Genomic DNA, 13,130 nt, shown 5'->3' with positions numbered 1-13,130 from the left:
TTAGAAACTTGCCAAATCACTAGCAAAACATTTCTTCAGTATGAATCTAGACTCACCGCTTTTCATGCGAAACAACTTACCTCTCTGTTGCGTAAAAGGTTTCCTGGGTTCTTTCTGCCCTTTGCCCCCGCCGAAGACTCAGTTGGTCGTGATGACGACAGCAGGCGGACAATAAATATATACATTAATAAATAAATAGATAGATAATCCCAAAGAAATTAAGGATTACATTGGAAAGTGTCTAGGGTTGGTCATACCTATCAGAGGGGATAAGTCTCAGTGATTTTTGGCAAGGTAGGCCTATATACCACCCTAAAGTTAAATACATGCGCCATGTGTTTTATCACCCATATGTCAATTATATTCCTGCAGAGATATAGCCTATTACAGGTGAATAAGCTAAAATTCTTCCACACAACTTCCACAGCTGATAATTTATTTATATTGTCAACCATTTTTTGTAGGCTATTGTAGTTTTCTGTTCTGTTGTTTACACAAAATATGTAAATGTCTTGAATTTTCCCTTGGGGATCAATAAAGTATCTATCTATCTATCTATCTATCTATCTATCTATCTAAATTACTACTGCAATAATTTGCATACATTTTAAGTAGGCCGATCAGAAATCTTAAGATTTGTTAACGTTCAAAATTCTTCTTTTTGTTTTTCATATTGGTGCTGGCCTACAGTAAAAGGTTATAGCTTACAATTGAAATTGAATTTTTTGGTTCAGTTGAGAAAATGGCGATCCAAAGACTATTTGGCAGTATTTTGATCTAGGCTATTCAAAATAAACAAATGCAAAGGCTACCAAATAACATTTCACTATGTAGGCCTACAAATTTAAAATATCCTACAAAATCTTACACATAGCACGAGCAAACTGCACCGCTACGCTCTCTGTATTTCCAATGCGAACGCAAAAACTGGTCTGCCACTGCACCGAAAGTAAGCTAATCATTGAACACTGTCGAACAAAGTAAAACCAAAGTCCCTGGTAAAACGCTATCATCACAGCCTAGCAATTTTGCGCTGAGCCCTGTGTCAAGCACAACAAAAATCTTTGAGTCATTGGCGGAACCTAGCGGCGAAAGCAACGCATATCTTTCTTGTGTAATATAACTCTTTTAAGTGACGTCCTAGTGAAAGTTCCAGGGCTCTGGGGTTTTAGCTCAAATGCTAACACGCTCGACTGCCAGTCCGAGGTGCAGCAAGTTGCGAGTTCGAGTCCGAGTATGACCGAGCCGCGTGGTAAACTCGGTGCTGTAGCCTGGATGGCGTCGAGAGGAAGGTTTACACAACGTACATACTGCACGGCTACGTGCCAGCCGACCATGTGCTAGTGAGCGCTAGCACCCTGGGGTTTTGTATCTTTTAAACAAAAGATAAGAATAAACTGTATCGCCTCACCTTCCCATGTAAAATTGCTTTTACATAGAACGTACAAAAAGAAGACTAAACGGGTGAACATATAGCCTATGCCATAAGACTGTAGGCTATATAATAAAAAAAATAAATCCTAAACCACGCAACAAGTTAAATTTCAACTAGTTTTTGTCTTTCTTGAAAAAACAAACAACAAAAAAAAGCCAGAAAACATCTAGACTAACCTAAAATAGGCTATGTAGGCCGAGTTGGCCTGTGCTTTAATGCCGGTCTTATAAATACTTATTCAACAGCTTTAAATATCATAATGAGATAACAAAAAAATGTAATGTTGTTAACAGTTGAATAAGCGGGATAATGCACTTCAAGCTTCCGCTGCGCGTGGTGGCCGCATTACAATCTCGAACGTGCGTTTATTTTCGGATAATCTGAAATGATAAATGTGACGGGGTGGTAGGCTACATTTCATGATAAAATGGCTCTAGTTATCCAATAACGATCAATAGTGCTATGGATGTAGGCTAAATCACGTCAGTCAACCCGGACAAATGGACGGCTACTTGTGTATGTGTTAAGGCTTTAGAAACTTTTCTCTAGTTTGTTGAGGATGCAAATGGCACTCCACACGTTTGACGGCAGGGTAGGCTATTGAGCAGTTCTCCAGAGTCGGCCAGGCGGGTGCAGGGCTGCAGTGGAGACTAAATGCAAGTCCACCTCTGAAATTTCAGAAATAGTTTATCCCCCACGCATGGCCAGCTTACCTTGATCACAGAATTCATGGCTTACCCCTCTTATTTTACAACTCCTGGTCAGGTGGGTGTATGTCTCACTAAACTGTTACAAAGGGAGACCTAGAGAATTGACATTTGAAGCATTGATATATCCAGGTCTAAATAAACAAATTGATTTCAGACTTTTGTTTTAAAATAAATCTTTATGAATTTATTCCATTTTTAATCTAAGCATAATGTTGTCTGTTTTCTTTCTCTGTATACATCTATATTGTTGTACACATGTTTCTCAGCATGGAGCTGATGGATTTCTATCCATCAGTGTAATCAGATAATGAGAGCACATTTATCTCTTCATACACACCTCATTCAGTCACACAAATCACTACCTGACAAAAGCCCAGAAACCAGTTAGCATCTTTTTACCTGCAGTACTAATAAGCCCCAATCTTAAAGGGCTTTTAATAATGTGATCCTGGGCTCCATGTAAGAGAGTCTGAAGTCAGCTAAGCGGCCTTCTTTCTACAACACTAGCCTATAGAATAAAAACCACATACGTTATGGACCAGGGGCCGTATTCACGAAAAAAATCTATAAGAATGTTCTTAAATGCTATTCACCAATATTTTCTTAAGAACTGTCGTATTTCTTAGGAACTTCTTTGTTTTCTCACTTAAGAACTTCTTAGATAAGAAAGGCCTGCGTCCTTCATCAACAGTGTTAACGTTACCTATAGCTAGTTTAAAACGATGAAACCACGTTTCAATGACACACACACCATTCAGTGCCATTCATAGACTGTATAAAGTGCCATTTGAATCTGACTAGCGAGTTATCTGCTACAAACGTAACGTTAGTTTTGTTTACAAAGTGGCAACCGTTGCTAAGGGGGAAAAGCCATGCCTTCAACAGCACTCGTGTTCTTATGTTTGAAACGGTAGGCTAGGTTTCTATTATCTAGATCTAGGTATTTCTAGGTTGAAATGTGCAGTTTTTACTAGAAAATACGGTCATTTCCCTGGACGTTGCGTTTAAGAAATGAAACATGTTCTAAACGCTGACGTCGATGTGCGTCACATGCTGCTAAGAACCCTTTGGTTATGCCAGTTTTCAGTATACAGAGGGCTTACCGAAAACAATAGCAGTAAGCTCAAATTAGCAATAAATGGTAACCTTATATAGTGCAAGTACACGTAATAAAGGTTGATATTACAAACGAGCTGTCAACAAAATTTTGCTGCTCTTATTTTTTCATTATTATATGTGCCCTCTTATTTACTTATTTACTTACTTTTTTGTTTACTTGAATGTTATGTTTGTCTGTGGACTTAAAATTGGTAAAATATGTCTGTCTTCACCGTGGGATAGTGAGAAACGTAATTTCGATCTCTTTGTATGTCTGGAACATGTGAAGAAATTGACAATAAAGCTGACTTTGACTTTGACTAAAACGGTTAAATGTGTTTATATGAATGACTGAAGTTGAAGGCTCAACTTCACGCTAACATTTTAAGACGGGTGCAGGGTTGTCTTAAAGTTACGAGGAAAATTAAGAAATTTAAGAACTGTGTTTAAGAATTTCATTTGTTCTTGTGTTTTCTTAGGAAACATCTAAAGAAGAAAGTTAAGAAAAATCATAAGAATTTATTCATGAATATCAAAACTTCTTAAATTTGTTCTTAAGATAAGCACCACTTAAGTATTTTTGTCTTAAGGCTTTGGCCCCAGGTTCCACAACTCTTGGTACCAGTCTACATGCATGGTGTGATCACATACAAAAAAAATAAATAAAAAGTCATTCATGTTAAGACCAGCTGGGCTGACCATTAATTAGGTTAATACCTTATACAATAACGGTTAGTCCACAACAAAAATGACACGGTACACCATTACCCAAGATTCAATGAATGGTTACATAAACCACAGAAACGCATGGAGGCAGGCTGGTTATAAGCAACAGGACCATATTGTGTTACATAAACCACAGAAACGCATGGAGGCAGGCTGGTTATAAGCAACTGTAGGTTTATTTCAATGATCTACAAGGGGGTGGGAGAAACCAATACAACAAGGAGAACCCCCGTTAAAATCCTACAGCCAAGTCCACTATCTTTTTTTTGAAAAATGAAACAAAAAAAACAAGAGGTAAAAAACATTCTGGAGCATTTTAAAAGGAGAAAGAACGATACACAAGTTTAAATCACATCTGAAACACATCAGGTGTAAAACTCTTCCGAAACTGTCCACTGCTGTCTCCACAACGACCACGGCCCTCGCGTGATTGGACAGTCAGCGGTGAGGGTAGGGGCACTTTGGGCATTTAGGTGGTATCCATCTGCACAGGGGAGGGCAAAAGAACAGAAAGAGGCAAACATGCCATTAGCAGCTTCCACAGCAAACACAACCACTAGAAACAGATTGGCATTTCAGCTTCCATCACTTCAAACAGCTACACTGGGTCCAGATTCTTAGTCACATTGGTTTGCACATTAGTTGTGCATGTATATTAGTGAACATGCTCACGGAAGCGAACCACATAAACGCATCACACAAACATAAAGCACTTTAGCGTACTCATCAGGTGTGTGTGCGTGCACGCTTTAGTGTACTTGCTCACGGAAGCAAGCCATGTAAAGGCACCAGATTCAGCATCAATCTAGCACTTATCTGCAGTCCCCATACTGACTAAACTAAAGCCATAGTGTGTTTAAAGGCGTAGTCCCTCAAGCTGATTGAGTCGACTAGCTGGGTGTCCACTTTGTGACTCACCCTGGCATTCTCAGACTCCGTGTGTGTCTTACCCTGGCGTTGTAGGCTTCTAGCTCTGTGTGTGTGTGTCTCTGTGTGTGTGTCTCTTACCCTGGCATTGTAGGCGTCTAGCTCTGTGTGTGTGTGTGTGTGTGTGTCTCTTACCCTGGCGTTGTAGTGGCGTTGTAGGCTTCTAGCTCTGTGTGTGTGTCTCTGTGTGTGTGTCTCTGTGTGTGTGTCTCTTACCCTGGCGTTGTAGGCTTCTAGCTCTGTGTGTGTGTGTGTGTGTCTCTTACCCTGGCGTTGTAGGCGTCTAGCTCTGTGTGTGTGTGTGTCTCTGTGTGTGTGTCTCTGTGTGTGTGTCTCTTACCCTGGCGTTGTAGGCTTCTAGCTCTGTGTGTGTGTCTCTTACCCTGGCGTTGTAGGCTTCTAGCTCTGTGTGTGTGTCTCTTACCCTGGCGTTGTAGGCTTCTAGCTCTGTGTGTGTGTGTCTCTTACCCTGGCGTTGTAGGCTTCTAGCTCTGTGTGTGTGTCTCTTACCCTGGCGTTGTAGGCTTCTAGCTCTGTGTGTGTGTCTCTTACCCTGGCGTTGTAGGCTTCTAGCTCTGTGTGTGTGTCTCTGTGTGTGTGTCTCTTACCCTGGCGTTGTAGGCTTCTAGCTCTGTGTGTGTGTCTCTTACCCTGGCGTTGTAGGCTTCTAGCTCTGTGTGTGTGTCTCTGTGTGTGTGTCTCTTACCCTGGCGTTGTAGGCTTCTAGCTCTGTGTGTGTGTCTCTGTGTGTGTGTCTCTGTGTGTGTGTGTGTCTCTGTGTGTGTGTCTCTTACCCTGGCGTTGTAGGCTTCTAGCTCTGTGTGTGTGTCTCTGTGTGTGTGTCTCTTACCCTGGCGTTGTAGGCTTCTAGCTCTGTGTGTGTGTGTCTCTGTGTGTGTGTCTCTTACCCTGGCGTTGTAGGCTTCTAGCTCTAGCTCTGTGTGTGTGTGTCTGTGTGTGTGTCTCTTACCCTGGCATTGTATGCGTCTAGCTCTGTGTGTGTGTGTGTGTGTGTGTCTCTTACCCTGGCGTTGTAGGCTTCTAGCTCTGTGTGTGTGTGTCTCTTACCCTGGCGTTGTAGGCTTCTAGCTCTGTGTGTGTGTGTCTCTGTGTGTGCTGTCTCTTACCCCTGGCATTGTAGGCGTCTAAGCGGACATTTCAATCACATTTACCTTTGCATAAAAACATCACAGGAAACACTACAAATGTAGGCTCATCAAATGCTGTTTAACAGCTGATGAACTTATCTACTTGCTCTATCACTTGGGGAATGAACAACCTCACAAAAACCCTAAATTTGAGAAGTTTGCTTGTACTAGCCCTTCCAATGGCGTCTTTACCGGTAACGTAACCGGCTTGACCCGAGGTCCTGTGTTTACGTACCGTCGAGGGGGACGCCGTTGTACTGCTTCATGGCTTTGAGGGCGTCTGCTCTCCTCTCAAAGTGGACGTCAGCTGTGCCGAGGCTCCGGCCGGACCGGTCGTAGTGAACCGCCGCTTTCTTCAGGGTGCCGAACTCCGCAAACAGCTCCTGCAGGCGAGCAGAGACAAGTCAGAGCGGCCACACACACACAGCATTGTGTTCAAGTCCCACTAACACCCCACAGCATTGTGTGTAGACCTGGTCCCTCCACACATGAAACATTCACTTCACATGCATATGGGTCAAGTGGCAGGGCAAAACACACAACTTGTAAACGTATTATAATTTTAGGAGTATGCGTTTCAAGACGCTGAAGACTGCATAGGCCGAAACACGTCCGTCTTGCGACATGCTTTCTTAGCAATTAAAAAGAGAGTTTAAGTGAGTTTACTTTTTGTTTCAACCAATTGGAGACAATGACCAAACTGTATAGGAGTATGTCCACCAATTACTACTGGGTGGTCAAATCAGACAGCAGTGAACAGATACTGAGGGAATCTGTGTTAAATGGTTTCAAACCTCCATTGCTATATCCTGATGCATGGTTTGGGCTAATCTTGAAGATCTATTTTAGGTCCCCGATAATAGGTTGGTTAATTAATCAAAGAGAGACACGTGAGCCCTTAATGGAACCACTGTGAACCCTCCAGCCAAGAACCTATTTTAGCCAAACATGAGCCGAAACCCTGGTGGAATTCGATTGAACGTAACCAACTCAATCAGCACAAGGTGAGTTTTACCTGGATGTCTGCGTCCGACACTCCGAAATCGAGGTTGGACACGAGCAGCTTGCCGCCGGTTTCCACGCCTCCTCCGCCGCCGCCGCCCATGGTGCTGAAGCCGTTGTCGAACATGTCGTGCTGCCACTTGTCGGGGAGCTGCTTGGGCTGCAACACACCAAAGAGAGAACGCACCTGCTGACTGCCAGATCCTCTGTCTGCCGACCAGCGAGGTCGTCCACCCCGGGAGGAGAGGGGACAGGCGCGCTGGGGCAAGCAGGGCACGGGGAGCTCCACGCACACACCACACCTGGGTAGCACCGCACCACACCGCTCGTTCTGGCTGGGTGGGACTTAGCGCAGCCCTGCCGACCCCAACGCTGGAGGGACGACTCGTTGGTATCAAGAGGCACACAAAGCAGTGGCATCACAGACTGGGTGTAACACTACAGTCTAACACTGAACAATCAAATGCATTCACAACACTGGAGAAGTGTGGAGGTGTATAACAAGTCAAAGGCATTAACTAGGGACTTCTCCCCCTAACAATGAACACCACCCTCCCCCAACAAATGTGGAGCCCATTAGGCCTTTCTTAGATAAAGCACAGGCTAACAGTGTCTTTAGTGTCTAACTAAATGTATTGGTAACTTTCTGAAACAAAATCATTTGCTAATGTCCATGAAGCTGCCAAAGGGCCAGTAGCACCAGTTACCCCTTTTTTAGTGACACATATCCCTGCCCGCAGCACAGCTAGCTAGCTAGCCACCAACAATTCCCCGAGGTCTCTCGTGGTGCCTCTCCAAAGCCACTCCTGAAGACGGCAAATCCATTTCGTCGAACCGCAGGCTTCGTCGAAAAGAATGCCGCTTCCTCGGAGGATGTCAAGCCAGGAAGGTCCGCCGTCAGCCAAATACGCCGTGGTTTAGTGTCCATGGTGGAGGCTAAAGGATAAGGCATCCGGGCTGGCCTAGTTAGCTCTGTGAGCTATGGCAACACAGAGGATGAGCGTCCATTTTGAAATCACGCCATTTTGGGGGAGCTAGCCCGTGTGGAAATGGGCTAACTGGTAGACCGTCGTGATAACATGGCTAAATTTAATGTTGAAGATTCTTTGGCCAGGGGATGTAAAGTCCACGGAAAGCCTCTTTTGTGGTGCCGCTAGCATTAGCCAGCTAGGTGCCGCTAGCAAATTTGGCGCCGCTCAAGGGTGTTTGGCTAGCGAAACCCCTCCCAAACAAAGGACTGCCATCTCGGGGGTAGAGGCCATTCTTTGATAACAGAGGGGGAAAAAGGATCCATTTTCCAACTTCATCCTCTTCCTGGTAGTCGTCTGGGCTGTGTTTTGAAGAAATTTAGTGCTCGTAAACAATCAATTCGGTGGCAGAGAGATGCATCCAAAATGGCGCCGACTCTTGCAACGCAAAGGTAGCCATTGAGCTGGCTAACCCTTGCCAGGAGGTAACGTTAGCCTATTCGCTCCATTTCTGATTTGTTTGCAAGGTGATTCAAGACAAAAGGGTTGAGGGAGAGAGAACATTATGCATTTAAACGCCTTAACTTAAATGCCAATTTAAAAGCTTCGCCTCAATACTACTCCTGAGAAACTCCAGGACAATGTAGAACGGCTGACTAGCAAGCTAGCCGTCGTGTTTGCTAGCAAGCTTATAGAAAAAGGACTTCACCAAGGCAATTGTAGCTGCCCAAGGCTTTTTCCTCTTTCTCAGCCAATTTCTGTATTTTCTCATACCCTGCTGTACGGTGTCGGTCTGCCTCTACCGCGGCTCAGGTTCTGTCGACTCCTCATGGGGCCTGATCCACCGCCTCGGCCTCCAAAGCCACCGGAGCCTCCAAGTCGCCCGACGCCACCACCGCGACCCCCGCCTGCACCTCCCCGGCCGCGGCCACCTCTTCCACCGCGACCGCCACCCCCTCGCTGACTCTTATTCTGTTTGATGATATCATCTAAAGACATATCCATCTTATCTGCCATTGTGAGACTTATCTGACCCTAACCCCTTCCGTTAAAGGAAAATAAAACAACGGGTAGCGAAGTCCACGCACGCGATGCTTGACCTCGCAATGAATAGTAAAGATGGAGGTTCGCTCGTGTTTTATAATCACTGGTTACGTCAGAGATTACAACGTCACGCTTACTTCCGCTTTTCGTAATGAAGAAAACAACCTGAAAACAATTGGCCACTAGGCATGTTCGAGCAATTATATTCATGTTTATCGGCCAAATTTAATTTATAGGATGAATACCAAAAGGGGTGTATTTACTCAATATCAAAATTGTCCCTTGCTCCCACTGATGCCTGTTTAATCCATTTGTGTCCGGGTAAATGCAACATCACCACAAGGAAGCAAAACTTCATGTTCAGGAGGAATATTAAGAGTTTCCTTTTATTGTGTACAAGTTTTACTCATTGCAGGCTTACACATGAGTAGGACCTGAGAAACCTCTTGGGAAGCCTCTTATTCCACAAGCACTAACGCAGAGAAGTAAAGTAACTCAGTAGGTCTAGAACAGGGGTAGGCAACCTGCGGCCTGAGAACCACATGCATGCGGCCCTTTAGTTCCTCTGTAGTGGCTCTCTGGCTTTCTCTAAAAATAGAAGTTATAAAATATTTCTAACCATTTCATAAAGTTGTTAAGCCTCAAGCTGTCCCAAAACATTAATAGTTTGTAAAAAATATTATATTGTACAATACAGCAGAGTGTGGCAAATATGCCATATGCCTGAGGGTAATAAAGATGGAGATGTTTAAACTGACTGATTTCTTTAAAATGCTTCCGATATATTTGGGTCCCCAGACAGATTTTTTTTCTGGTAAAACAAAATGGCCCTTTTAAGAGAAAACGTTGCCGACCCCTGGTATAGAAATGATACTAAATACTGTAAAATTAAATGTAGGCCTATACTTTTACTCCATTACATGGTCATTATAGCATTAAGTAGAAAGTTATCTAAAATAATGTGCAAATGAAAACAAAAGCCAGTTTTCCTTCAGCATGTTAGATAATCGCAACCCCAACATTTTCTGACCTGATGTCACCCAGAGCAATGAATGAGGACATAGAGACTAACAAGGCCTAGCAAATATAGCTAAGACATAGCACACCAAGGCCTATGTAGGCTGTGGCAAGGAGCTGAATTAAATTACAATTCTAACGGCGTCTTTTTAATGAATAGGACTTTTGTTTAGGCTGTCAAAGTGTGTTTATGGAGTTTGATGTAGCTGCCTTTCTAAACATGTTGGATAAACTTCATTATAGGCCTATAAAAGGAAGCAGCAGTGAAAAATGAATGGCAGCCATACCTTTGTTCCATCAGTCAGTTCAAGACATTGTGTATGATGACGTATAGGCACCGAGTTTTAAGGTGCTCCATGAACGTAGCCTACGGTGTGGTGTGATCATGGGCATTGGAAAACCCTTTTTCCCAGTGAAAACGTCATAATTCCCGTCACTTCATGTGGGAATCATTCCCAGGTGGCATAAACGGACCCTTAATAGCTTCTCCAAAGTTCCGACCCTTAATAGCTTTCTTTTTCATTAAAAGCAAAGCGAAGGGAGGGGGTTGTCACCTCACCTGGCCTCGAAATACTTTGTACTTCTACTTTCTTTGGGCAGCCGTGGCCTACTGGTTAGTGCTTCAGACTTGAAACCGGAGGGTTGCCGGTTTGAACCCCGACCAGTAGGAACGGCTGAAGTGCCCTTGAGCAAGGCACCTAACACCTCACTGCTCCCCGAGCACCGCTGTTGATGCAGGCAGCTCACTGTGCCGGGATTAGTGTGTGCTTCACCTCACTGTGTGTGACTGCATTCGAGCATTCTGACTTCTGAGGATCTGAACATTAGGATGATTAACAATGCTGTGTCTATGATTTGATCAAGAGACAAATAAATAACAGTCGTTTTTAACAATGACATCACTTAACAATGATGCGAGACAACATCAATTGGAATGGAAGAAAACACCTGCGACAATGTTTGGTGCAACTTGTGTGACGGGTGTCAATCCAAATGCAAACAGAACCTCATTCAGCTTTGGAAGAGCAAGTTGTCAAAGTCTACCCAGGGGTGTCAACAAGACACTTCACACTTCCGCCATTTACACGTGACAATGTGTATGTCAATTCCCATTGACGTTTGATTAGATTATCAGATGGATCTCATATTACCATCAGGAATGGGATGGTTGTAACCGATGACGAGTAAAACCCTGTCCAGTAGGACTGCTTGAACTGTCCATCTTCTCTTCACATGTCCAGTAACGGTCTCAGCCCTGGGGGGCATTCCAACGTTGTTTAGTGACAAACCTGGGTAAATTAACTTAGATTGAGTGGTAAACCTAATAGATGAGCTGTGTGGCTTCATTCTTATAACACTTGAGAACCTAGCTGTTGTTGTAGGAGGTGTACCACTTACTCGGAGTTAACTTACCTAGGTTTGTCACTAAACCACTTACTTGGAATACCCCCCTGAAGTGTCCGTAAATGTGCCAGGAAATCTATTTAAATACTCTTATCAGTGAATCTAATCTATTTAAATACTCTTATCAGTGAATATGCTTCACCTCTACCTTGCACATGTGTACACGTGCCTACGTTCTCAAAGCTGTGTTTGTAAATAAGAAACAGAGAGGCTATGACTCAACTGCAAACAAGTCCCAGCCAATATGCACATTCCTGAGAATGACGGGGCACAGGAGGTTTGGAATCTGAATTTGGCATGTGGATTCAAATATCGATAACTTTTCGTCAATATCATTGGCTGTACATCAAAGGGAAGAAACTAGATTATTTCTATACAAAAAATATACTAAAATTGTGTCAAAACCAACACTAGTTATAATAAAATTGTATAACAATAGATTATACTGAAATTGTAACAAAATCCATGTTAGTCACTTAACTCAGAAACATTCCTATGCTCAGCAGTTCTTATGAATCCTGTTGGCTGTGACTGTGCATGTCCCAGTCCTGCTGTGGGTGTAGCTACTGAAGACCAGGACCGACCTGTTAAACAGGTTAGCCCTTCAGCACAGGTAGCATCACACCTGTGTAACAGAATGTTGGAAAATGAGCATTCTAAAGAATACCTGGGTTCACTGAATATCTTTAAAGGCTCTGGGTTCACTGAATTCAATATGGAATTTTAGAACCTTAAATTGCTGCGGAACAAAATGTTTTGTTAGGATGTTCTACGCTCCCCAGCTGAAGGGAAAGAAAATCACTTGGTGGGGCAATCTGCACGGTAACCACGGAAACCAGTCTGTCCCCGCACTCTGACAGGAGTGACCTTGGGGGTATTCCAAGTACGTGGTTTAATAGCAAACCTGGGTAAGTTAACTCAGAGTAGAATAAGTATATATATACTCTTTTGATCCCGTGAGGGAAATTTGGTCTCGATCCCGGTTCGAACCCCGACCAGTAGGCACGGCTGATGTGCCCTTGAGCAAGGCACCTAACCCCTCACTGCTCCCCAAGCACCGCTGTTGTTGCAGGCAGCTCACTGAGCCGGGATTAGAGTGTGCTTCATCTCACTGTGTGCTGAGTGCGTTTCACTAATTCATGGATTGGGATAACCAAATTTCCCTCACAGGATCAAAAGAGTATATACTTATACTTACTTATACAAACACAACACAAGACGTACTGTAAGAGCACTTTTCTCAATGATGCCCTGCTTGCAAAATAACAACAACAAAAAACGACAGTCACAATCTTTCCGCCTTCTGACAAGTGACCTGGCCTAAGGCTCATTGTGAAGGAATTGGCTGTCGAAACACAGATGACTCTTTACGGTACACACCTCTCTTCATCAAGTCACATAAATGCTACAGCTAATCAAAGTGCTGAACCCACACCAACATTTAGTTCAGAAAATGATAGTTAATGCAAATGGTAGATAAACTGCTCCAAAGGCGCAGAAGCTGAATGAACTAGAGCTGTTGGGGTTTAGGCGGGGATCACACGGACCAGCGGCAGGTTTCCTACTGTTCTTTATGGTTCGGCAACGGAACGGCAGCAGGTTTCCTATTGTTCTCTATGGTTCAGCAGCGAAACGGCGGCAGCCGTTATGC

General features: G+C 43.7%; 1 protein-coding gene and 1 long non-coding RNA gene across 2 annotated transcripts; both read right to left on the bottom strand.

The window, feature by feature from the left end:
• Positions 1-4,126: 4,126 nt before the first annotated feature.
• LOC125287278 lies at positions 4,127-5,192 on the bottom strand. The gene is made up of 2 exons (XR_007192336.1): positions 5,163-5,192; positions 4,127-4,453 (listed from the first exon to the last, which is right to left on the bottom strand). It is a non-coding gene; the product is annotated as an uncharacterized LOC125287278 (long non-coding RNA).
• A 1,058-nt stretch (positions 5,193-6,250) lies between these two features.
• On the bottom strand, positions 6,251-9,137 carry alyref (Aly/REF export factor). Its single transcript, XM_048232863.1, has 3 exons — positions 8,789-9,137; positions 7,060-7,206; positions 6,251-6,427 (listed from the first exon to the last, which is right to left on the bottom strand). Exons 1-3 carry the CDS (start codon positions 9,029-9,031, stop codon positions 6,272-6,274), a joined length of 546 nt encoding a protein of 181 aa, XP_048088820.1. The 5' UTR covers positions 9,032-9,137; the 3' UTR covers positions 6,251-6,271.
• Between the last annotated feature and the right edge of the window lie 3,993 nt (positions 9,138-13,130).

Source organism: Alosa alosa, chromosome 22, assembly GCF_017589495.1.
Source record: "Alosa alosa isolate M-15738 ecotype Scorff River chromosome 22, AALO_Geno_1.1, whole genome shotgun sequence".
Taxonomy (NCBI): Eukaryota; Metazoa; Chordata; class Actinopteri; order Clupeiformes; family Clupeidae; genus Alosa; species Alosa alosa.
This window is presented reverse-complemented; position numbering and strand designations above follow the sequence as displayed.